Source organism: Eutrigla gurnardus, assembly GCF_963514095.1.
Source record: "Eutrigla gurnardus genome assembly, chromosome: 1".
Classification (NCBI taxonomy): domain Eukaryota; kingdom Metazoa; phylum Chordata; class Actinopteri; order Perciformes; family Triglidae; genus Eutrigla; species Eutrigla gurnardus.
In genome coordinates this window covers 8,577,498-8,601,900 of record NC_139915.1, presented here as the reverse complement: position 1 = coordinate 8,601,900, position 24,403 = coordinate 8,577,498, and the positions used below count along the sequence as shown (strand labels likewise).

The following is a 24,403-nucleotide window of genomic DNA, read 5'->3' as shown; positions in this document are numbered from 1 at the left end:
CACCTCTCCGGTTTACCTCTTCTTTAACCCTCCGTTAGTTGTTTTGTCCCATTTTTCATGTCTGTCTTGTGTTTCGGATCCCCTCTCCCCACCTTTCCCCGTCACTCCTCTCCAACCCCTTCTTCTCCTCTCCTCTAGTTCGTGTGCCCAGTCTGAAATATCCCTGGATGGTTTCTCTGAGTGCCCTCCTCCCCCAGTCCCTGTAGTGCTGCGTGGAGCACGGGAGCGCCTCGCAGTGGAGCTGAGGGAACGCAAAGCGCCTCTTGCTGTCATGGAGAGTCTCTCGGACGCCGAATCCCTCTATAGCCTGGATTCCCGACGCTCCTCGGCTGCACTAAGGGGTTCGCCAATGCTGAGTTGCCTCCCGTTCCCTTTGGATGCGCCGATCCCCGAGGAGAACCCGTCTCTCAGCTCTCGCACTGAACTATTGGGTGCTGACTGCCTCTGCCAGGACACACCCGAGCACCTCGGGGAGGTCGGGCCCTTCTTCACCCCGCTGGAGTCCGTGTCCCCCCCGGATTACACCATGCGGCTGTCTCCTGCAACCCCTCGCTACAGTGGACACCATTCCCCGGCTCCGCTACATCAGAGAGTCTTGGCTCAGCCTTTCAAGCCAGAGCCTAACGCCAACCGCCAAATGCTTCCTGATGGGGACCACCAACAGATCCCTGGTGTCTACAGCCCGGGGAGTACCCCTAACGCTCCCCTCAGCCCAGAGATCGGTTCGAGGCCAATGGATAGAGAAAATGAAGATTGGGAGCTGGAGCCAGTGGAGAAACAGTTAAGCGCCGGGACCGGACTGGCGGCTTCTACTCCTCCACCTCGACTATCCAATGGAAACCCCAGCCAGGCAGTGCTGGAGTTCGCCCAGTACTTAGACTCTCTGTTCAGACTAGACGGCAGCAGCTCGCCACCTCTGGAGCTGTCCGACGGGGAGTCGGAGTCGGGCCGGGGCTCCTTCGGGCAGGGCGAGTGTCTCGGAGACGGACAGCCGCTGGATGACAAGCAACTTCTGGCCAGAGCAACACTGGAGCCTAACTTAGTCCCCAAACCCCCACGCACTTTTGCTGGATCTGCTGACCCCTCTTCGGGCATCTCCTTGTCACCCTCTTTCCCTCTCTCGTCGTCTGAGGAGCTCAACGACCTTTCCCCCGGCGAGGGCGCCCTGCCGACCATGCACTCCCTACGGACATCTAGCCCTTGCCACTGTCCCGAGGAGAACACACTAGCGTCTGTGGTGTAGTGGACTCCTGAAGACTCCTATGTCCTTTTGCTCTAAATTGAGAGGTGCAGTCATTTAAGATGTAAAACATATCACAGTACATGCATGCGATTGGAATGCAGTCACTCATCGGAGAGCCAACGACAGAACTTGACCGACCAACTCACAAACTGTTTCCATTCTTCAGGTGTCCCCCGGTGAACGCTGTTTATAGCATTTTCACACGATTGCAATGACTAAGAAAAAAAAAAAAAAAAGATACCTCTCTCTGCATGCCAGGGGGCTGTACTGCTTTTGGGTGAATATAAATAACTGTAGCTTCACGATGCCATTCCAAAACAATGTCGTCTCACCCACGTGGGGACGCGTCAGCATTGTTCCGACTCCCAGACAAACAAAAGGGAGAAAACTTAACTGAGCAGGGATTAAAAAACTAACACTGTAGAAGAGGTTAGCATAGGCACATCATCTGGGTTGATGTGCTGTACAACTTCCTGCACCCTCAGCAGCTCCGGAATATTATTATTATTATTATTATTATTTTGTCCAGCTTTTATTTCATTTTTTTCTTTTTTTCTTTTCAAATCAGGAATGTGAAGGACATATTCATCTATCAACAGAAGTGAGAAGACATTATGAAATGTTCCTCAGGTCTACAAAGAATTGACTTTGAGAAAGAGAGTACGTGTGTTACATTGGTGAGAATTCATGTGTCTTAAAAATGTAGTGATTGTGACAAAGTTATTACAGACGCCTATGGATGTTTTTGAGTCTTTTGGTTACTCTTTATAGTGCATGAAGTCCCCCCCCTCCCCCCCACCCCCATTATTTTTAAAGAGAAAATGTCAGAAAGTCACTTCGATTGACATTTGGGTACTCTTGCACACATCATAATGCTCAATTACTCCCCCACCCCCCCTTTTTGCCAAAAAATGTAATACATCGTATTGCCAAATGTATTTATGAGATGTAGTTTTGTATATGTATATGGATATTGCTTTATTTAAACACAAATGCTAAGTTCATTATCTCCTTCCCATTCTGTTGGATCACATGTAGACTGTTACACGAGCAACACCACAGAGAAGATGCTATACTGACCTTAAAACACTGCCATGGCTTTCATCTGGAGAACAACCACCTCCGTCACTCGGGTTTGAACCAATAACTAATTTGCCGATGGTCATCCCGGTCTCATTGCACCTTTTCTCGCCGGAGAGCTCTTAGCAATGCGCACCTCGAGTCTGCATGCTTTATGCATTTCAGAGTAGCATGGCTGGTATGGAACATGTCTCGTCATCACGTCACCCTGAATAAGCTCTGCACTGTAAACTCGAGCATCACATAAAAACGCCTGGACCACCAGACAGGACCAAACTGTGTATTCTAAAAGCGTCCCAGGTTATCATCTCTTGTTCTCAAGGTGCTCCCAGTCATTTTTGGACGTCAAGGTGTTTGCTTCCCTTTAACGTGGTTCATCTCAGACTCTCCTGAGGTTGGACCGAATGAATGAATGGGCTCGGAACATCACGTATGCCAATTAAAATACTGTACAAGGCGTACAATCTTCCATATCACTCTGGGTGTAACAGGTGGCTCACAATTTGCATTATTTATTACCGTTAATGTTGTTATCACTTTTATTGCTATATTTGATGGTATTATTATCCTTATTGCTCTTGACGAACAGATTGGTTTGATGTTAGTGGTTTTTATCTCACTTTTCTTTTTTTCGGACAGTGCGGGGAACTTTTTTTTTTTTTTTTTTAAGATTTTCCCAAAATGTAAGGAGTTATTTATTTCAGCTTTTTTTTCTGTCCTAGTTGAAAAGTATTTTCCATTTTGCCATGGCATGGTGACGATATGCTCTTTTTACAAGCACTTCACCTTTTGTGCAGCGCCATCGTCAAGCCCGGAGTCACCATAGTGATCGGTGCAGTCTCTCCGTTTTGGATTGAGATTTGCTGTGATTAGTCACGGCAGACAGTACCAGCCAGTTTACAGTCTGACACTACTCGAGTCGCGCTGCCAGTCCCAGTAGACTCTCACAAGATACACTACGGTTGGGCCAGCAATTTCCTACGTACGGTAACTTTGCTTGCAGCCGGTCATCCACTCAAACACTGCTGAAAGAAAGCACTATAATACTTTTTACCATGATGTGTACAGCACCATGTTCCATGTGTAATTATGTATGCAGATGTCTAAAAAAAAAAAGAAGAAAAAAAGATGAATTCCAATAGTCACATAGAAAACAACTATATAACAATAAGGAGATGATGACTATATTAAAAGATATCAGTATTGACATGATCTGAAAGTTATTTATTCCAAATTATTGGCAGATTTACAAATTGGTCTATATTGAAAGAAGAATAATTCAACTATGTCTTGTCCATGTTTACCTGGTTTGCTTCCCCTCCTTTCCTGCCCCACAATGAGAATGTATTTAATCCCTCCCCCCCACTGCCCTGCCTGTAATGGAATAAACTACAAACCATAAAAATAACTAGGAATTTCTGTCAAATCTCTTTTACCATGGACTACAATTATACTATTGTCTGTGTTTGATGACTGTCTGCTTGATTTCCTCACCGTATATATATATATTTATATATATACATATACATAAAGTACCATGGCTACATGAGGACTGTATTTATAAGTAGATTATGCCAAATTAACCCATAGTGGGGGAAAAAAGGTTTGTGCTTTTAGATGTAATGTAAAGAATGTGTCATCAGTTTTAGGACTTTTGAGTTGTTCTGAGCTATAATTAAGCCCAAGTGTAGGTGCAGAGTATTATGAGTGTGGTCCGACAAAAGTTAGTCTGAAAAAGATCAAAATCTACTGTTGAGCGTCATGGAGATTGCATTGGTCAAATGACCGTTAGATAAAAGCGTTACCGGACCTGTTTGGTGAATTTTAATTACTGTGAACTGCGATGAGGAAAAGCTTCAGTACAAGTAAAGTGTACTGCATACTCTATACAGAAATAACACAGTCTGTGGGTGTTTTATTTATAGATCAATATTGCTTTCAACTACTCTGTTGCCAATGGATGGCTTTTTGTGAAATCTGTGACCACTGCCCAACTCAGGACAGATCAGATCAGTAAAGTCTCTGTTTTTAATTTAACAATACTTAAATTATAATGATGTGATGATTGACTTGCAGCATAGAGTATTGGGTATAAATCCAACAGTAATATACCACTTTTTACTGCAGGTAAGTGCACTTGAAGAAAACCAACACATGTAAAGGCTGAACAATTAGGGGTCAATATTTAGAGCCGTGACTTAATTTGTAAACCATTTGTTTATTGGTCTAAGCAGATTTGTGAATTACCTTATATAAATCCCACTAGTGTTACATCTTTGTGTCGAGATTCCCTAATATATTTTCTATAATTCTAGCATATCACTGGGACTGTTATGTAACACGGTTGTAACAGGCCCATATCAACTTGTATTATTTGAATTCTATTGAATAATTGACACAGCCCTCATTGGTTTCAGAAATAACAAGCTAATACTAATTCAAATAGTATTATTATGAGTTATGACAAATAGAAGCAGCCAGTTAAAACCATTTTACTTGATACTAAATGTAAAAAAAATATGTCAGTATACCTTCACTGCCACCAGAGGGAAGCAGAGTATTTTGAGTCATTACATTACTTGTAAGAGGCGAAGAAGAATGACTTCCGAAAACCACTGATTTGCCGTAGCTCTAGCGTTAGCTCGATGCTAGCTTAGCATCTACACTGTATTCTCAAGTGTAGCCTGGTTCCTAACATGCCATGAATTAACACCAAGACTGAACCGTCGAACCCCGTTCCGTTAAACGTCTCGGTAGGTACAACATTCAACGTTGCCTTTAACAGTTGAATTATCCTCTTCTTTTGGAGTCGTTTCGTCACGTTTAATAATCTCAGCCGACGTTAGCATGGATGTTTACACAGCTGGTACAGTTAGCCAGGTAGCTTCTGTATTAAGCTAACGTTAGCTCATTAATATGTAAGATGCTTCCTTTGCGTTATGGTCAGTATTTTGCCTTGCTGATATTGGTAGATAACGTTATTGGTATATTATTTTAAGGATATTATCCCCTTCGTTGGCAACAAAGGCACGGCAATATGTAACGTTATCATTTAAACATCGGATTGTTGTTTTGGGGTAGCTAACTTTAATTGAACTCCACTTTGAGGTTTTGGGTGGGACCCGTGGCCGTATTGATCATTCTCTGGAGTTAGCTTTGCTTTCTTTCTTGTCTTTTTTACTAGGGTGGACTGTGATTCATGGTGGAAAGAAGCTGTCATTGATCAGAAGCCAGTCTGTCAGCCATGTATGCCTCTGGGAAATACAGCTCACGGGGCCCTGCTCTCATCCCGCGGATGAAAACCAAACACCGCATATACTACATCACCCTCTTCTCTGTGGTGCTGCTTGGACTCATCGCCACTGGGATGTTTCAGTTCTGGCCCCACTCAATTGAGTCGGCCGCTGACTGGACCCTTGATAAGCGCAGTGTTCACGACGCGCCTCTGGTCCGCCTGCCTGTGTCCAGTCCCATTCCCGAGAGGGGGGACCTCAGCTGTCGGATGCACACCTGCTTTGACGTGTACAGATGTGGCTACAATCCTAAAAACAGAATAAAGGTAAGTGTCTCTCAAAACAACCTCACATCATCACTGCCCCCACACAAAGTAAATCTACCCTCAGTATTTACCTTTCTTGCGATTCTGACCCATTGTTGCAATGGTTGCTTTTGTAGGTGTACATCTACCCTCTGCAGAAGTTTGTGGATGAATTGGGGGTTCCCATCAGCAGCACTGGACTGTCCCGAGAATACAATGACCTGCTCAGTGCCATCTCTGACAGTGACTTTTACACTGACGACGTCACCAGGGCCTGTCTTTTTATCCCATCTGTTGATGTGCTGAACCAGAACTCCTTGCGTATCAGAGAGACTGCACAGGCTCTGGCAATGCTAGCCAGGTAAACGTTTACTCTAGAGCCAGTCATGAAATAATCATTGTCTTAAACAGTTCGTCCTGCAGTAGTTTGTCACCCATTTTCTCTCTAGCTCTTTTTATGAACCTCTTTTTCTCAAATTGCTCGCAAATCTGTATTGTTGTCATTGCTGTCAAATCTCAAATGAAGCATTTTAGTCCCTTAAAAATGACGAGTCAAGTCAAGTTACAGTCAAGTAACCATGTATACGTTGTGAGAGCGAAACAAAAACGTTTTTAAATACCAAATAATATACTGATTAATAATTTCTTACAATTTCAGAAATAACAACCACACCAGATAGTAATTTCAATATTCAACGTGATGTTTTTAAATTTGTCTTTTTTGCCAAACATTCAAAAGAACAAACCGTTTTTAATGAAAAGTCAATTGAAATGGAGAAAAGCATTTTAATTTTGGCGTTTAATAAAAATGACTTTTAAATCATTTTTTTTAAAACACTAATTACATTTTCTATTCAAATTCAAATATGTTAGGTATGTTGTTCTTCCAATACTAATCTTGTGTTTTTTTTTTTGTTTTTTTTTGTAGATGGGACAAAGGGATGAATCACCTGCTTTTCAACATGTTACCTGGAGGCCCACCAGACTACAATACTGCCTTGGATGTGCCCAGAGACAGGTAGCTACTGTACATCTTCAAAGCCGCCTCGATATCGCAGAATATATTCCCAATAATCTGAATGGAAATGTGAAGAACAGAAACACAATTCATGCATCAAGCAGAATAGGCTTGGTGCTTGCATTTTATTAACCAAAAACATGTCATCCACTGATCCACAGACATCTAAAGTTTTAAGAATCATCTTAAAAGTACACATTTTATTCACAACATCAGAGGAGGGAAGCATGTTGTTCCGCTTTCCTAGCGGAACTTCCCACTTTTAGGTAGAACTTTAAATGATAAATAATTTCTTGTTTTTGTATATTTCTGGGACAGTTGAAATAAGTGTTCATGCTCCAATTGACTATACAATCTTTTGTAGCATTTTAACTGCAGTCATTCACAAAGTGTTAAGAATGATGATATGATGAAGCTGAGGCCTTGAGGAGATATTTCAAATCTGGTTGTATTTACCAGTGGATAGCCTATGTGTATCAAGATGTCCTGCAGGCTGGAGTGATGGTTGAGGATGAAATTGGTTTGGTTTATGAACATGCAGCCTTGAGACAATGAACGCTATCTTTGACTGTAAGGAATTTCCTGGGCTCATCCAGCTGGAGTCAATTTGGCTCGGAGCCCGATCAGAACCAGGTGTGTGTGACTGGCGGTGTGTTTCTTTGTTATACTCACCTTGCCCGAGAACAGAACTGAATCCAAAGTACATCTCATCTCCTGGTACACTACATGGAATCTGTTAACCAGGGCATTCTCATAAAAAGAAAATAAATAATTTGGTGTTTTCAAGTATTTTTCCGGCAGCTCATGTGAGTGATGAGTGTTGAAGCATTGTTACAATCCAGGACCGTGTATTTCAGAGCGCTCCTGGCTGGAGGCGGATTCTCTACATGGACCTACAGACAAGGTTATGATGTCAGCATTCCAGTTTACAGCCCCCTCTCCGCAGATGTTGAGCTGCCCGAGAGACAGCCAGGGTGAGCACATCTCACACATCAACTCTCATTATCTTGTTTGAGTAGCACATCATGACCGGATCACAGACACTTTACATAAGTAATCCGTCAACAAGTTCTCTTCGGAAAGTGCTCCAAGGAAACAATGATGTGTGACATTTAGAATGGACTTCTAAATATAATAAAGTAATTGTGGTTCATCACTCTCGAGGCTAGTCTTGATTGAGGAGTCATTTTAGTCAACAATATAAATTATAACTAGTTGCACATCTCCTGTCTCCACACACCCAGGCCAAGACGCTTCTTTATTCTGTCTTCTCAAACCGCCATCCACCGAGAGTACCGGGCCGAACTGGAGCGCTTGAAGGAAGAAAATGGAGAAGCGCTGCTCCTCCTGGACAAATGTAGCAACCTATCTCAGGGTGCTGCTTCTGCACGAAAGCGCTGCTGCAAGGGGCAGGTGTATGACTACCCACAGATCCTGCAGGTAGGAAGCACAATTGCATTTAAACCACTTCAAAGAAAATTGAAAATTGGTCAATAGGTTTGAGTTTGCTTGTACAACGCCCAATGTGTCCCTACAGGAGTCTTCATTCTGTGTGGTTTTGCGCGGGGCGCGCTTGGGACAGGCCGCCCTCAGCGACGTGCTGCAGGCTGGCTGTGTCCCCGTCGTCCTCGCTGACTCCTACATTCTGCCATTCTCTGAAGTACTCGATTGGAAAAGGTAAACCACTGAAAAGTTGAAAAGAAAAAAAAAAATGGTTTGATAGTCAGCCATTTTCTGCTCACTAATTTAATGTTTCTGTCTGTGCACAAGGGCGTCTGTGGTTATTCCAGAGGAGAAGCTTTCAGAGATGTACACCATCCTAAAGAGTATTCCTCACAGACAAGTGGAAGAGATGCAGAGACAGGTAACCGTCACGATGTAACAAAACAGATTTAAAGTGGTTTACATTTAGTTATTGTTTGAGAACTCGGATTGACATTGTGGTCAGAAGCGCTGTCATTGTTGTAAGTTTGAATTTCCTCCTTTTTCTCAGTTTAGATTTTAAAAAGTTTTCAGAGGACTCAGCTGTGTTGATTTTAGCTTGAGTCAAATGCACTGAAGACGACTCAAGCTCTCCTTCCATTTGATATGTGCATTGAGCCACAATAAACAAAAGAGAATGCAGCTTTGAGAGGAGTGAGGCAGTTCAGCTGCTCCTCGTTCCCTTGTATCAACTCTAGTCCATTTACTAATTATACTGGCCAAACAGACATTTTAGACTGAGGGCTCAGAGATGGACTTGGGGGGTTGGATTACACCAGACAAGCTCAAAAACATGACTTGCTGCTCTGTCTGGCTTAATTTAATACTTCATAGTGAGGTTCGTCTCACCCTTAAGAAACTAAAGGTCACTGCAGGAACAGAAATGTAATACGGAATGGAAATGTCAACGTAATGGATTTGTCACATTAGTACAGAACATCTAAACCAGGATCTGTGTACTGCAGTGTTGTAATGGACCAGTCAGTGTTTGTTCCCTGGTCTAAAAGATTGGGAGAAAACCTGGGCTGTCCTGTGATTCTGATTTCTTAAAGCAGATATTTTTGACGAGCTTTGGTTGATATGGTGAAGGTGATGATGTAATTAATTCGTTTTGCCAGCAGAGGGCTCAGCAGCCTTTGTTTTCATAGTGTGTCTGTCTACGTTCCCATGGCTGACTTGTGCTTACAAATGTAAAAAGAATAATACACGATGCATACTTTTTGAAAAGGAACAAAATATATAATTAACAACTTATATTTTACTTCTTGAGTATAGTTTAAGGCTTTGTCAACATAAATAGAAAAGTTACTAATTTTAAGAGTTGAAAGCCAGAGAACTACCTGTGATATCAACAAAGAAACTCCTTCTCTAAAGAAAATTCATTGATAATTGTTTTAATGATATTTGTATTGGACTAAAATGTTGCTTTGAATCTTAAGCTTCCTAAAAAACTGTCCTCAAATTGGAATTCATCAATTGCCAAAAGTGTTAATTCACTCAAATATTGATAGGGTTTCTTTCCCTAGCAGAGTAAGATCTATTTAATGAGTGCAGTTTCAGTTCATCCTGCAGGGACGGATCAAACTGTGACAGACTACAGTTGAGCTTCCATCAGTAGTCAGTAGTGCTCGTTTTCAATTTTGAGGTGATGTCGTAGCATCCATTTAGGTCACATTTTAAAAGGCCACATACTTAACAGCTGTGAGATGTTCACAGTGCTCAAGTGAGACTACTACGCCCATGTGCACTGACTTCCATGGGCCTTGTGTGGGTCATACCCTCAAAATAGGATGCATACGCTACGGACCCTTATTAGATTAACACCTGCAGATCCATTATTTTTATTAAATTAGAATATATAAGCTTCAGGTTATTCCTCTACGACTGCCTTGATATTGAGGGTCAACTTGTATTTTCTTTCATTCTGTTGATCCTACTGGTCTTCCCAACTTTTTTGTAGCCTCCCAGCACTCCACCATGCAGAACAACACACTGGCTGTAACTGATATATCATCTCCGTCTACTCTCCCTTACATTACACGGCGTCTGCTTTTCTTCAATCCAGTCTTCTTTTTGAATCCCAGCAGGCAGAACTGAACCATCAGCCGGGATGATGACAGGTGTCAGTTGCTTTTAAGTCAGTCAAAAATGTAATAACATCTTTTCAGTGAAGAGGTGCAGATTTAATATCCTTGAACTATAAATCGAGGTCCTCCACCAGATTCCTGATGTCTGTCCTGACCTTCACAAATGCAGGAGCTATTAGAGCTTCACTGTCCAAATGTAAATATTAAAACTAAAGTACAAAGAGTCCCCCGTAAGTGAAAGTCCGGCATTAAAATTTTAACTGATGAATCGTACATACATATTTGTATCGAATTAAGCGTTGCTGTCATGTGTAAACTTAATTTTAACCAGAAGAACATCTCAGTCAAAGAACCCCCCGGGGGGTCCCGACCCCCGCTTTGGGAACCCCTGCTCTACACCCTGTCAAGTGCTGCTAGTTTATTTTTAGTCCTCCTAATAAGGACTGATTTCCACCTGTGAGACAAGGTTATTATTATTATTAACAGGCAGTGTATGTGTGTATAGAAATGTTTTGATCACAGTTAAAAGTAAAGTGCTAATAAATCTTGGACAAAATATGCAATATTCCCAGTGAGCAGCTCGCATGATTGAACCAGACTTGGTTTCACTGCTGTTTTTGATTATGCCAAAAACACTAATGATTGCCTAGTTGTCCACAGCTCACTGGTTGCCAATTTTGGTCTATAGGTTGAATCATCTGTCAGGCACTTGACAACTTCCTCTGAATTAAACAAAGTGATGCAGACTACTGTAATATAAATAGTTTTTGATCATCTCTTTGACCTTTTTATTTTTTTATTTTTGAAACTACAAAGGAGTGGGAGCAGCCACGGAACTTTCTAAACCAGGGGGAAATGAGAAGATAATTCGGTTTCAACCAAGCGTTGCATCGTACGACTGTTTTGTTTAACTGCGAGAGTATTATGTTTTAGACCTGACTCCTGGGATTATTTGCATTGTTTCTCAATATTTGCATCAAGCTTATAATTACATATTCTTATTCATATTTTCCTTTTTATTGGAGAAATACAGTACATTTTGGTCTGATTTAGTTAGTCAGAGTTGCTCTATTTGCCGCCACACATTTTATTCACTTTATTCGCCAGGAGAACAAACGGGAACAAAGTGTAGAGAATATTAGCTAGATGCTGCAACACTGTCTCTTCTTCCACGCTCATAAAAATTCCTGCAGGCGCGGGGAGAGGGTGGTGGGTGCCGGTATGGGCCCTTGCGCTTGCACTGTTTGCTTTGGTGGTATTGGCCCTCGTACTAGCAAAGTTTGCTTTCTGCCTCCTCCTGCTCGGAAAGGAAACTTTCATCACCGGTTGATTTATGGGCCGTTGGGATTCCCCCCTGAGATTAGAACGTCTTTCTGGCTTCTCCTCACCCCCTCTGTAAAAATAAGAGATGTTTTTGTGTTGTTGTACAACTCCAGTGCTTATACTCAGACTTAGGAGATTCAGGCAATTGGTCAACGTGCCACTTAGGATTGTTTTTGTTTGAGCCGCTCATTAGTACATGCTGGTGCATTGCTATAGGAGGAGATGGGAATCTTATCTCAGTGCTTTATACACAAATACTCATATATTCACATCCTCTACTCCAGATCTGTGGTTCACTGAGGGGCTCGTGGAGTCGGGTCAGTGTAGCACCGTGCCTCCTGGCAGTAGACAGTGTTGTTTGAAGCGTCATTAACTCTTATGGGTTTCTCTCGCCTCTGAACTGTCCCTTGAAGTTTCTAACTAGAATAGAAGCCGGCAGGAGGCAAGGAGGCTAGACACATGTGTCATGGTCAGTGGCACTACTCTAGATTGATCATTGTAACTTTCATGTTTGATGGTATAAAAAGTGGGAAAGAGTTCATGAACCCCATAGAATTTTCATTGATTTCTCTTTAAATTTCTCCTTCTTTGTATCTTCAAAACAAAATATCTGCGTAAACAAATTCACTAGGTATTATTTTTCAATGTGATGTGAACTACGGATGAGGTGGGTTGGAGTTGGGTCCAACAGCCAATGTGATATCATTAAGATATGGGTTCAGTTATAATTAAACTATTATTATAACTCTGCTTCTCACATCAGAGATCAGTTGAAGCAGAACGTTCACAGTCATAAGAGATTTTAAAGTGTTCAGAAGAAGAGTTGTTGGTCCAGAGGCTAGAGAGGGCTGCAAAATGGTTCAAGTCTGCGACTGGGGGGGGATCTGGATTTTACAGCTATGACTTTACATAAGTGTTATCCTTTATCATGTAAAAGATATCACTCCACAGCGTAAAATGAGAATTAATTTAATGAAAAAAAGTTTTATATGCAATAATAACATGCCTACATTTTCATTAAATACAGTTGTAGTCAAGTTGAAGGCATAATGTGAGATTTTCTTAAAATCGATCTACTCTGCCAGTATTTTGTTATCGTGTGGGGTTTGAAATGTTTCCAGGCGTCAACCTCTCCAAAAACATAGCGACCAGATGCTAAATCATAAGCATGCATCCAAGAAGAAGCTATGCCGAAAAAAAGCCCAGATATAGTCAGCCGAAATGCCAACGGGACTAAATTTTTTTCCAAAAATGAGAGTGAATTTGGATTGTCTGTTGGGGAAAAAAAAAAAAAAACGTTTTCATTGACATTTCAGTAGAAAGAAAACAGGGTTTTACGCAAGGATTGTCAACTGTTATCATATGTTCTTTCACCGATCCGTGCAAATATCCCATTCTGCATTGACTACATCTGTGAAGGGAAGGTCCATTGTTTTTTTTATGTGTTCATTTTAAGAAGTCTGCTCCATTTGTCCACAGGCACACTGGTTCTGGGAGGCCTACTTCAGCTCCATGAAGGCTATTGGCTTGACAACGCTTCAGATCATCAACGACCGCATCTACCCGTATGCTGCACGAACTTATGAGCAGTGGAACAATCCACCTGTGGTGGTACGTAACAGTGTAGACTTGATGTTGATGTGCTTTTTGCAAATATTTGTTCATATTGAGCAAGACTTTTGGGGGTCCTAAACTTTGATTGTCTTTCAGAATACATGATATTTAGCTTTACCTCTCCAAACGTACCGCTATATAATCCATTTAGTCTGTGTGCTTTACTCTGCTATGCTGCTCAGCTGAATTCCTTAGAAGTCTTTTTATCGTAGACATCTGAGTGAAACCCATCCAGGATGGGAGCTTTGACCATACGTAAGCTGGAAGTGCCACAGAATTTCCCCCACTCTCCTGTGCGTTGTAAATCGAAGCCTCTGTGGCCGAGTGACAGAAGATGCCTTCAGTCTCTCTGAAGCGCCACACATGCTGCACTTCACAGTTTGGTGTACACCCAGCTAGCTCGGAGGCAGCCAGTTTGTGTCAGCAGTTCTGCTCTAGGAGGATGCCTCCATTGTGGTGAAAAATAAGTTCCTGCACGTCTGAGTCATGTGTTTGTTGCGTGTGTGTGTGTGTGCGCGCGCGCATGCGTGTGTGTGTGTGTGGTTGGGGGAGTTTGTGGCTGCAGACAGCTTGGCTGGGCAACCATCTCTCAGGAGTTGTTAATCAGCAGGATCTGATAGTCTCCTCCATCCTCAGTCTGTGGGGTAGAGGCGTGTGCATGCGAGCATGCGTTTGGACCCATAATAGTGTGTTTGCATCTGTCGAACGGCTACAAGTATCCCCGTAGAGAGTGGAGTGTTAAGATAAGTCACCATCAGGTTGCGTTGGTGTAAACAAGCAGCACTGGGAGAGCTGTTTTTTTTGTGTGTGTGTTTGTCATTCAGGGTTAATAGGCTTCTGGTCAAGCTGGCTGTTTCCTCTGAGCAGGTTTGTTTGCAGATTGTGAATCAGCAGCTACACTTGACATTGCCCACTTATGTCAAAATGTTTTGTCAAAGCATCGAACCCCCCAGTCCAGTCTATCAGTATCACTCATGTCTCAAGGTTTGTTCAGACCCAGAAGAGGTTAATTACGTCAGGGTACAGACCTTTGGCCATTCTTGCCTGCGATGGGAGATGAAGTGTTTTCTCGATGGATTCAGTGACTGGATGGTGAGAAGAACTTGCACAGAGCACTAAATAAATCAGGCAGACTTTTCCCCCCCCTCTTCTCCTGTAGTCTTTAGGCTGATAATTGAAAGCACATTTCCCAGGATTGCTGGTGCCTTTGGAGGGAGGTGGGGGTGGGTGGTTTCAGAATAAGGGACAAGCTGCTTTTTGTTTTGGAGCTGTAGGTAATGGGCATACTTGTAAAGTTTCTACATCACAAGAATGGAGGCATCTCGGATTTAAAAAAATATGTTGTGGGGATTTGCTTATTGTTTTATTTGATCTCTATCTTGTTTAAAAATACATTTTAGTTTTCGTTTCTCCAGCTTATTAGAATTGAAAACTGCTATGTGGTTGAAGTGTTGACTTTCACATTTATTTTGAGGGTGTCTACAATCTGAAACTAATTAACCCTGTACTATGACATGTATAATGTTTTACCGACGAGCAACAAAGCAGCAGGCTTCAAGACATTTTCAATGGTAGCTGATGACATGAAGCTACAAACCGGCGCCCTGCAGTAATCGCAGCCTGAATGGCGTGATAAACAATAAATTAAAGTTCAGTTGGCCTCAAATTTCTTCCTGGTGAAGGATCAACCCATCATGTTTTTATTAAATTTTTTTGTATTTCACCATTTCCAGTCGCCTACTTTCAATTCCTGTTCTGTTTTGTAAGAAAAACGTATCCCGTTGCTATTTGACAACGTATTTACGACATCATGGCGTGCTTGAGCAACATTTCAACAGCGACTCAACGACAGTGTAGCTGGCCACATTGGCCGGTTTGTTGCTTTGCCGCTCGTGGGGAAACATAGCATTAGACATGATCTCTCAAGTGTAAATAAATGCAATGAGTCCTACAATTTTGGCCACGATAGAGGGGGAATATTTTAAATACCCTCTAAAATGAAAGTTTGATCATCAGTCATTTTCTTTTGAATACCAGTTGGCTGAAATAGAGCCAATATAATAACAATCACTTAATTATTACTAATGCAGATTATCCTGTATCTTATGTTGCAACTTTATTGTTTTCATTGTTCAAAATGAATGTGCATGTGAATCTGTTTACATTAGTAACACTAACATGTGGATATTATGTGTTAGAGTTGAATGTTAAAGACATGGGAGTGTTTCTACAGATAGATAAGACAGACAGATGAAGGTATTTTGTATGCTTAATAGTTATTTGTTGTCTTGCTCTTAATCTGCACACCCCTAAGATTAATGAAGAAACGCTCAAACAGTTTAAATAGCCAAATAAAATGTTTCTTCTTTTAGTCGAAGGATAAATTACAACAAAACACATTATCTCCTTCAGAGCTGTTGGTGACATAATGAGCTGCGGCTTTCTTTTCATCTAATTTATTGTGCTTGACAAATGACTTAAGTGGTCTTTCTACTGTTCAAATGCTGCTGTGCTGCGTATGTGTGTTAGTTTAATTATTTCCCCCTCTGCTTGTTTGACAATGTGAGAATGACCACAAGGAAGTTTCCACTTGCCAGTAAAGTGTTTTTTTATTGGCGGAGGAGTCACTGATGTTGTGTAATAGCCAGTGGCTGTGTCTCTGTTGACAGACGTGTGTTGATGCTGTGGAAGAAACCACATAATCACTGTGTGGCCACCTAGGTCCAGGAGAAGAAAAAAAGGGGGTTTATATGGACTTCAAGAAGCCCACAGATTTACTGCGTTAGATATGCTCCCTTTGCCCTTCTCAGACTGATTGTCAATGTAACCAGGGTGGAACATTTTTGAAGCCTTTGAAGAAATGTATCAAGCGTGAACCCTGGCGCTCCTGCATTTGCTAGTGTTTGAGTAGCACATGCTTGTGAAAGATATCTTTTTATTTCACTTTGAGAAAACACATCTCTAAACAAAAGTTATTGTTTGCACACAGACTAACACTGGTTATCCCTGATTTGGTCACTGCAATTCAAATGGCTGTAACTTTTAAACTTTAGTGTTTTGTACACGTGCCATCAGAAAACTCCAGTAACTTCTCCTGCAGCTTCCGTCATTAACAGCGTCACTTGATCTAAGTCGGAGTCAGTGCAGCTCTCTGGGTTTACAAGACGTTTTTAAGAGCAACAGTGTCTGTCCCACACTATTTATCCTGCATCCCAGAAGACCCATCATACTAACATCACCAGAGCTGTAGATACGAGTGGGCAGCCAACCTGTCTTTATTTTCCTTCTGTACTGCTACTTCTGAAGGGTTGACTTGGCATTGTGACTGGAAGCTTTTGGCTCGGCCTCCGTTAGCCCCTCAGAGACATTATTGGACCAGTCTTGCTCCATAATAAACACCATAATCTGGAAAGTGCTGCAGGTGACCTCACTGTCCAGTGAAGCACAATTATAGTGCATTTAATCATGGAAAACACCACAGATGAGTTTAACACAGAAGGCTAGCTCCACTACTCGACTGTTAGCTTTCCATGACAATGAACAAAAAACAAATGAAAACGGATGAAAAAATAAACAACCTGTGCTTTTTCTTTGTTCCCTATCTCATGTAGAAATGGTCCAGTGTGAACAGCCCTCTGTTCTTGCCACTTATCCCACCAAGAGCACCTGGGTTCACTGCGGTGGTGCTGACCTACGATCGCGTTGAGAGCCTTTTCCGGGTCATCACAGAAATCTCTAAGGTGCCTAGCTTGGCTAAGCTGCTGGTGGTGTGGAATAACCAGAACAAGAGTCCTCCTGAGGGTGAGTGTAGCACATTCTCATAAAAAAAACAAGAACGTTCATGAAGCCTTCCGAACAATATCGTTGTGTGTACATACGCTGAGTTTAGGTTTCTGTCTTTCATTAGTGTTCATCATCAGCTGTACTCCATCATAGATGTGTCATAGCAGGCTCTTATTAGTTGTTATTTATTACACCTCACGCTGTAATTATTTGCCTTTAATATGGCAATTAAGTCGACAACAATTAATCGTGTCTTACCCCTCTGACTGCTGAACGCAGACAAAGACTGCGCCGGACCGGGAATTAAATCGGTCCTGCTGCTGTAAGAGTTGGCTGATGTAATGAAGTATTGAGACGACTTTGAAGTTCTCCCTTGTGGCTGTGAGTTGCCTTTTCATTAGAGGCATCAGCGGCGCCTGGCTGGAGCTTTGTGACCTATTAGAATTAACTAGGGGCCATTGACGGGTCAGATCATGGGGCTCAGTCAAATATGAAGGCAGATTTCCCCATTTGCACCAAGCCTTGATCTGATGTGCTTGGAGACTCTGAGCCTCTGTGCGTGCGTGTGTGTGTGCGTGTGTGCGTGCGTGCATGCGTGTGTTGTGTTAAAGAACCCACCAAGCACAGTAATTGTGATTGATTGTTTTGTTTTTTTACACAAAATCGCATTATATATATATTGCCTATTCTGTTTGTGAGTCTAAAGACGGAGTCTTACAACAAACCTAAATTACATTCCGTTTAACAAATGGTCCTTACCCGCTTGCAGCGTTTGTATCCGTTCATCTCTTGACTTGTAAAGACACAGCAGCTTAGATTAACTGCCAAACAGCCAAAATAATTGCAGCTTGCTCTTCAGAACATGGGATTTTGTTTTTGTTGGTTCTTGAATACAATTTAGGAAGTAGTCGCAGAATAATGAACAAGATCGGCATTTTGACCCATGCCGAGTTGGGGCTGCAGTTTTAAAATTCATATAACACCCTATAATTTCCTCTCTCCTACTGTCTCTTTCCAACTTAAGAAGTGAAAGAAGGAATGACAGCAACATGGACGGAGTGAAAGAAGAAACTCTGGGTGTTTAACATGGCAGATTTCCTGACAATAGCTTTTGACAGGAGACCTCAGACGTGGTTAGCAGGACCTGGAGCTCTTCTTATAGGCTGCCAGGCCCCAGTTACCCTATTAATGAGGGGACACATTCTGTGTGATCTATCTCTGCATAGTCCGTGCCATGGACACTGCCCAAGATGTTTGAAATGCTCCCCCTGAAAAAGACACTTTGTTGATGTGCCTCATGGAGAATCGTTGTGTGGTTAGATTTGCACGTGCTTGAGGTTAGCTTTGTGATATGAGTCAGTGAAGTTAAACTCCCGGAGCACTGTTTTCCACTGGCAGGACAGACGTCAAATATCTCAGTCTCAGAATTTCTCAGTCTCAGAATTTCTCACCCATCTTTAGACCCTTGATAGTGGCTATACTTATGAATGTTGTTGGACCAAAAATGTATTATAGTGTCACATACTGTTGTCATGCATCTATGAAGGGTGGCAACTGAATAATTATTTTCAATTAATTAATTTGCATCTTCAAATAATTAATTTAGTCCATCCAACAGACAAAAATCAACTTACTATCATACAAGAAATGGCAAATTTAGGCCAATTCATTAAATCACAATCAGAAATACTTTAAGGGGGGGGATTTGTCCCTTTTCCAGTTGTCAAAATATAAATAACGGACCATGCAAAATGTAAATTTTGCACATAATGCTAAAATATATAATACAATAAATGCAGAGAATAACTAGTAAATAACATACAAGAAACAAGAAGTGAGAAATACAAGAAATGTGTGAAATAAAAAAAAAAACATATACACCATACAAGCACAGTGTAAATCTTGTTTTCTATACATACATATTTATCGAGCATTGTTGAAGTGAGTAATTCTTGTGCATACGATAATAAAGAGCTTGAAACTCGAAACTAGTCTCAAAACCTGTGCACATAAAGACCAGGCACATGTACGTGATAGAGCGCACAGAGCAGTATCCACTAGCAGAAAAGCGCACACATGCAGTCCAGCGAGCCCGGGGCTGTATGGCACACACTCCTCAATGAGGTAACACAAGAGTGATTGAGCCAATGACGCACTGGTGAAAGTAATGCATTATTTATATATCTGCAGTATGACAAACTGGGTCTCTGTGGTGACATTCCCCGAAAAAAAATGTGGTATTAAGTTACTGGCTTTTATTATGAAGTAGTCAGAGGAACTGCAGTGTGTTTGTCGGTGAGCTTGACATGGATCGTAATTGTTAATTAAAAATACATCTCCAAAACAAGACCGGTCATTTTCAGCATTTTGTGACAGAGGATCAGTTTGAAATAAGGCAGCGAGCAGTGGAACAAGAAGGAGAAGCCGTTGGAGGTTTTAGATGAAAAGCTGCAGGCAACAGGCTGCACGCCCCTAACTGCTCAGGTAACTAACTGCTTTCACTTTCGCCGTTCACAGATAAAACACAGTTGCTCACAGAATGATGGGAAAATGGGAATTATTGCCTGACTTCTTTATAAATACAACAGTTGTTAGTTTTCTACCCCCAGTATCCTGTTACCACAAGTACATCGGGTCAGGAGAGAAATCCTAAGGGTTACCACTTTAACCGAGTAATTGACTTACTCGTTTCCATCCTGTTTCTATGTGTATAAAACTATAAATGCAGTTGCTGCTATTGTATTGTTTTCCTCCCGGCAGAGTCGCTTTGGCCAAAGATTGGCGTTCCTCTCAAAGTGGTGCGGACCAAAGAGAACAAGCTGAGTAATCGCTTCTTCCCCTACGACGAGATCGAGACGGAAGCTGTGCTCGCCATCGATGATGACATTATCATGCTGACATCTGATGAACTGCAGTTTGGCTATGAGGTGAGAAAAAGACCCCCCCCTTTAAAAAAAACAACCAGAAAAAAACAAAACCTTAACCTTGACCATACTTTCCCATCTTTCCTCTGACGGCATGTATAGCAGGGAACCATTTCAAGTTGATCCCAGAGTTTAAAGTCATTCAGGGGGATTACAGTCTCATTCTCCTCTAGTTGGGGATTTGACTGCCTGCCGTATGCGTTTGATGTGTGAGGAATGATGACAGGTCTGGAGCTGATGCTTTCCATGGCCACATACCTGTTGGGCCCCACTTAGTCCGGCACACTCACCTGAATCCATTTAGAAGCCATTTAATAAAATTGTGCTCCGTTTAAGGATAATTACATGGAAATACAGGCAGAATAGAGGAGCTGTCTGTCTAACCAGAATCAGACTGACTGCTGGTGTCAAGTGTGAGATATTCAGCCGAACATAAAGCTACTTCAATCTGAAAATATCTTAATTCGACGCTCAGTTGTGATTTTTGGCTCAGACAAAAATGCTGAGGGATATTTTGAAACTTAAAACTACATTTTTAATCATTCATTTCTTTTAGTGTAAGCCATCAGTTCTCACTTTTAGTTCAAATGAAAATGTTTGACAATCTGTTTCCTGTCCTGCTCTAGGTTTGGAGGGAGTTCCCAGACAGGCTGGTGGGCTACCCAGGCCGGCTGCACCTCTGGGACCATGAAATGGGGAAGTGGAAGTATGAGTCGGAGTGGACCAACGAGGTCTCCATGGTTCTAACTGGAGCCGCCTTTTACCACAAGGTGACCTGAGAAAAGCCTGAAATCAAGGAGCTTTGACTGCTGGAGCTCTGCTCTTTCTCACACGATTCCCTTAGAGCTACTCATGGACGTTAGGACTTTTGCTTAGCGATGATGCACGCAGAACCAATTTTGAAAAGGAAGTGGTCCATTACATCTGGAAATAGAATTTAAAGATGATGATTACAGAAAGGATTTGAGAAATTTCCTGTAGACCTCTGTGTTGGGTACATGTCAGATTCCAGGGAAGAAGATTACAGTGATAGACTAGCAGGGTGTCATAGGTAGAGCAAGGTTATCTCACGTCTACTTAAAAGCTCATTCACTTACTTAAGTTCAAAGCAAATTCGAGTGCAGTGGTTTCTCCTACATACTCGTGGGTCACCATGTCAAACGGCGTCTGCAGTATATCTATATGACACCTACTAATCATTTGTTGTTGTGAATCCCGTTCCGTTCCAGTACTTCAACTATTTGTACACATACAAGATGCCTGGAGACATCAAGAACTGGGTGGATGCCCACATGAACTGTGAGGATATTGCCATGAACTTCCTGGTGGCAAACATCACGGGCAAAGCCCCCATTAAGGTACGTTCATGGCTCGGACTGGTCCGGGTGCTTTAAGCTCGCAGGGGGAGGCTGAAGCCTGACAGAGCAGACCAGCATCTCTGGGTTTGATCAGTTCTCACCCTTCGACTCCACCGTCTCTCCCCCTCCCCATCACACTGACTGTGCCCAGGTGCAGGGGCCCGAGCTAAAGCCGAGCCTTAACCTCCCTTATCTGCGTGTCACTCATGGGCACTCCCCCTCCGAGTATGTTTTCCTAAGCTCACCGGGGGTCACGCACACCCTGCCATCAAATCACAAGCTGCAAACTTCCCTCCGCCTGCACCCGTGCTCCCCACCTCCCACCACAGCTCCATCAGGTTCCTTCAGAGAACACTCTCCCACCAACCTACTCCGTCTCCTCTCGGTGTCTCTCGCTCTCTTGTACGCACACATATGTTCACAGCTTCAGAGTGTTGGGTGCAGGCATGTGTTGTGGATGTAGATGTTATGGAGGTCAGACAGAGGAAAGCCATACATCCTATATCTCTCCAAGTCCGCTGATGATTCAGACATTTTTTCCCCCGCGTGCTGTACTTAACAAAAGTTTTTTGTAGGATGTTACAGACTTATTTCATCAGACTGCATAGTTTATTAGTGTCTGTCTGACTGCTCGGTTAAAGTGCGCTGACATCACTGGTGTGACTTTGTTCTGCTTCTGTTTAGGTGACCCCCAGGAAGAAGTTCAAGTGCCCAGAGTGTACTGCCATTGATGGACTGTCCCTGGATCAGACGCACATGGTGGAAAGGTATGGCTTTTTTTTTCTTTTTTGGGGGGGAAATTGAGAGAGTAAAGCAGAATCTTGTTTGTTTTTCAAATGTTGTGTGTGTGCAAATTTCAGCTTGCAATAATTCCTTTTAAGCATGTGTGCAGTATTGTGCAGTTTTTATTCCTATTTGCCTTTTTGTTTTTTGTTTATTTTTCTTTTCAAATATTGCAAAGCATATTAACACCACAGTTACATTTTATAAATACAATAAATACAATCATACATCTCCCCAGTTTTCTATTCACTTTCTATTACCAGAAGCATTTTCTGCTGTAATACTTTATTGCAGCAGTTCAAACCACAAACTTTCCACAGTGACATAAAATTTGGTCGAATCTCAATTAAAAATAATCTGCTCATTTTTTAAAAACGTTGTGTTTTTAAACTGTGTTTAACTGTAAATGGTGAGTTTACAGTAAAACAAATGTTACGCCTTAATTATTTCATTCTTTCCAGTTACCTCTTTCTGTGAGCTGTGCAACAATAACCACACAAGATAAATGACTGGATATATCCTCTTCATGTCTGTAAATAGAGCTATAAACATTTGTAAAATGCAGAAAATTAAAAAATATATATATTTGAGGAGGGTAGGCACCGTGCAACATTAAAAAGGAAAGAAAAGGTTAAAGACCTCATCCATCTACATCAATGCAGACATTACTAATGGCTTTTAAGGTAAAGAACTTGTTTTTTTTCGTCCCTAGGTCTGAGTGCATCAACAAGTTTGCATCGGTTTTTGGTACGATGCCTCTGAAGGTGGTGGAACACCGTGCAGACCCCGTGCTCTACAAAGACGATTTCCCAGAGAAGCTCAAGAGTTTCCCCAACATCGGCAGCCTCTGACCAGCCTGTAACGGATGTTCCTATCCCGACGCAGCCTCAACACTTTAAACGTTTGTCAGCAACTTTGTCTTTTATATGAAGACGTCAATATTCAGACTAAAGAGGTACAAGCTCCTGTCACCTCTCGGTTCAAGAGACTCACGTTCATTTTGAGTTTATACTTAGAAAGTAGAGTTGTACAGAACATTAGGTCAACACCTTGAATGACAGAACACTGAAATCTGAGGATGGTGGCGAGTGTGATGAGAATTCTTTTTTTTTTTTTTTCTTTTTTTTTTAATTCTGCTTAAAGTGACACACAAATGCTGAGACGATTGTTGCATGAACTGCTGTTGGAAGGTTTCCCTGAGTCTGATGTTTGATGGACAGGCTGACTGATTGGAGCCTTGTGGCCCCTCACTGTTACCGTTTTGGAGCTGGTAGCTTTGAGCCCAGCTGCTCTGGAGTCAGCGTATACAGTGTATATATTTGTATTTCACAGCAGTGCTGTAATATAGTCATAATTTATGATGCTCCACCCATGATTTTTTTTTTTCTTTTCTTTTCAAAAGATGACATGGACCTAACCCTTTTAGCTGTCCTGTATTAAGAGTAACAAATGTTATATTTACATGATCTATATGCTTCACGGACGTATCTACAGGTATGGCGGCTTTATCTAATGGTTACTGAATGTGATCGCACACAGTTAAACAGACGATGTACAGTAAATGAATGCCGGTACCATAAATCTAATATTTAGAGAGAGTAACTACTGATTTTAAAAGACTGATGCTGAGCTACTGGGACATCTTGAATTCTCATTTTATACACAAGGCTTTTCATTATATTTATATATACGTCACTAAATCATTTCATGAGCTGAGTTAAGTGTACGAACATTGCATTAACTATACGAGTAATGAATTGTTTACAATGCATTGGAAGACGCATGCTGTACAGTGAATAGGCAATTACCAAATCCACCATTTTCAAAACGGATATATATATATATAAATATATATATATAATAACTGTTGATGCAATGCTTTGTTTTAAACTTTCCTTTATATCTGTTGTTTTTTTAATTTTCCATCACTAGTTGTCCCAGCTACAGTATTTAGACATAAATATTGAGAGCGGTGCAGTCTTCATGATGTCAATGCCTTGTGATGGTTTTATTTGCATTTCCATTTTTTGCCTGAGATTATGTACCTACATGACTTTTTTTTAAGTAAAATCCACACTAATATGTTTCAGACTCACAGTTTAAATGTTTTTTCCTCCAACTGCGCGTGTGTGTGAGGTGGGAAGAAGATGAAGTAATAACATTTTCCTTC

General features: G+C 41.7%; 2 protein-coding genes across 2 annotated transcripts in view; both read left to right on the top strand.

Moving 5' to 3' along the window:
- Window positions 1-3,730, top strand: part of dagla (diacylglycerol lipase, alpha) — a 31,714-nt gene extending 27,984 nt beyond the window's left edge. The window contains exon 20 of the mRNA XM_084020901.1: window positions 139-3,730. Within this exon, the coding sequence (XP_083877027.1) occupies window positions 139-1,243 (1,105 nt within the window). The 3' untranslated portion in view covers window positions 1,244-3,730. The remainder of the gene's footprint in view (window positions 1-138) is intronic.
- A 1,207-nt stretch (window positions 3,731-4,937) lies between these two features.
- On the top strand, window positions 4,938-24,318 carry ext2 (exostosin glycosyltransferase 2). The gene is made up of 15 exons (XM_084009119.1): window positions 4,938-5,076; window positions 5,508-5,882; window positions 5,999-6,222; window positions 6,790-6,879; window positions 7,737-7,853; window positions 8,124-8,319; window positions 8,417-8,556; window positions 8,650-8,743; window positions 13,251-13,382; window positions 16,997-17,186; window positions 19,929-20,095; window positions 20,719-20,862; window positions 21,322-21,450; window positions 22,135-22,217; window positions 22,946-24,318. The coding sequence occupies exons 2-15, from the start codon at window positions 5,568-5,570 to the stop codon at window positions 23,082-23,084; spliced, it is 2,160 nt and encodes a 719-aa protein (XP_083865245.1). The 5' UTR covers window positions 4,938-5,076; window positions 5,508-5,567; the 3' UTR covers window positions 23,085-24,318.
- Window positions 24,319-24,403: the final 85 nt, after the last annotated feature.

Coding starts and splice junctions, on each gene's coding strand:
- ext2 (XM_084009119.1), top strand. CDS start 5,568: ATGTATGCCTCTGGGAAATACAGCTCACGGGGCCCTGCTCTCATCCCG. Junction 6,223..6,789: donor GCTCTGGCAATGCTAGCCAG/GTAAACGTTTAC, acceptor TTTTTTTTGTAG/ATGGGACAAAGGGATGAATC. Junction 8,744..13,250: donor TGGAAGAGATGCAGAGACAG/GTAACCGTCACG, acceptor ATTTGTCCACAG/GCACACTGGTTCTGGGAGGC.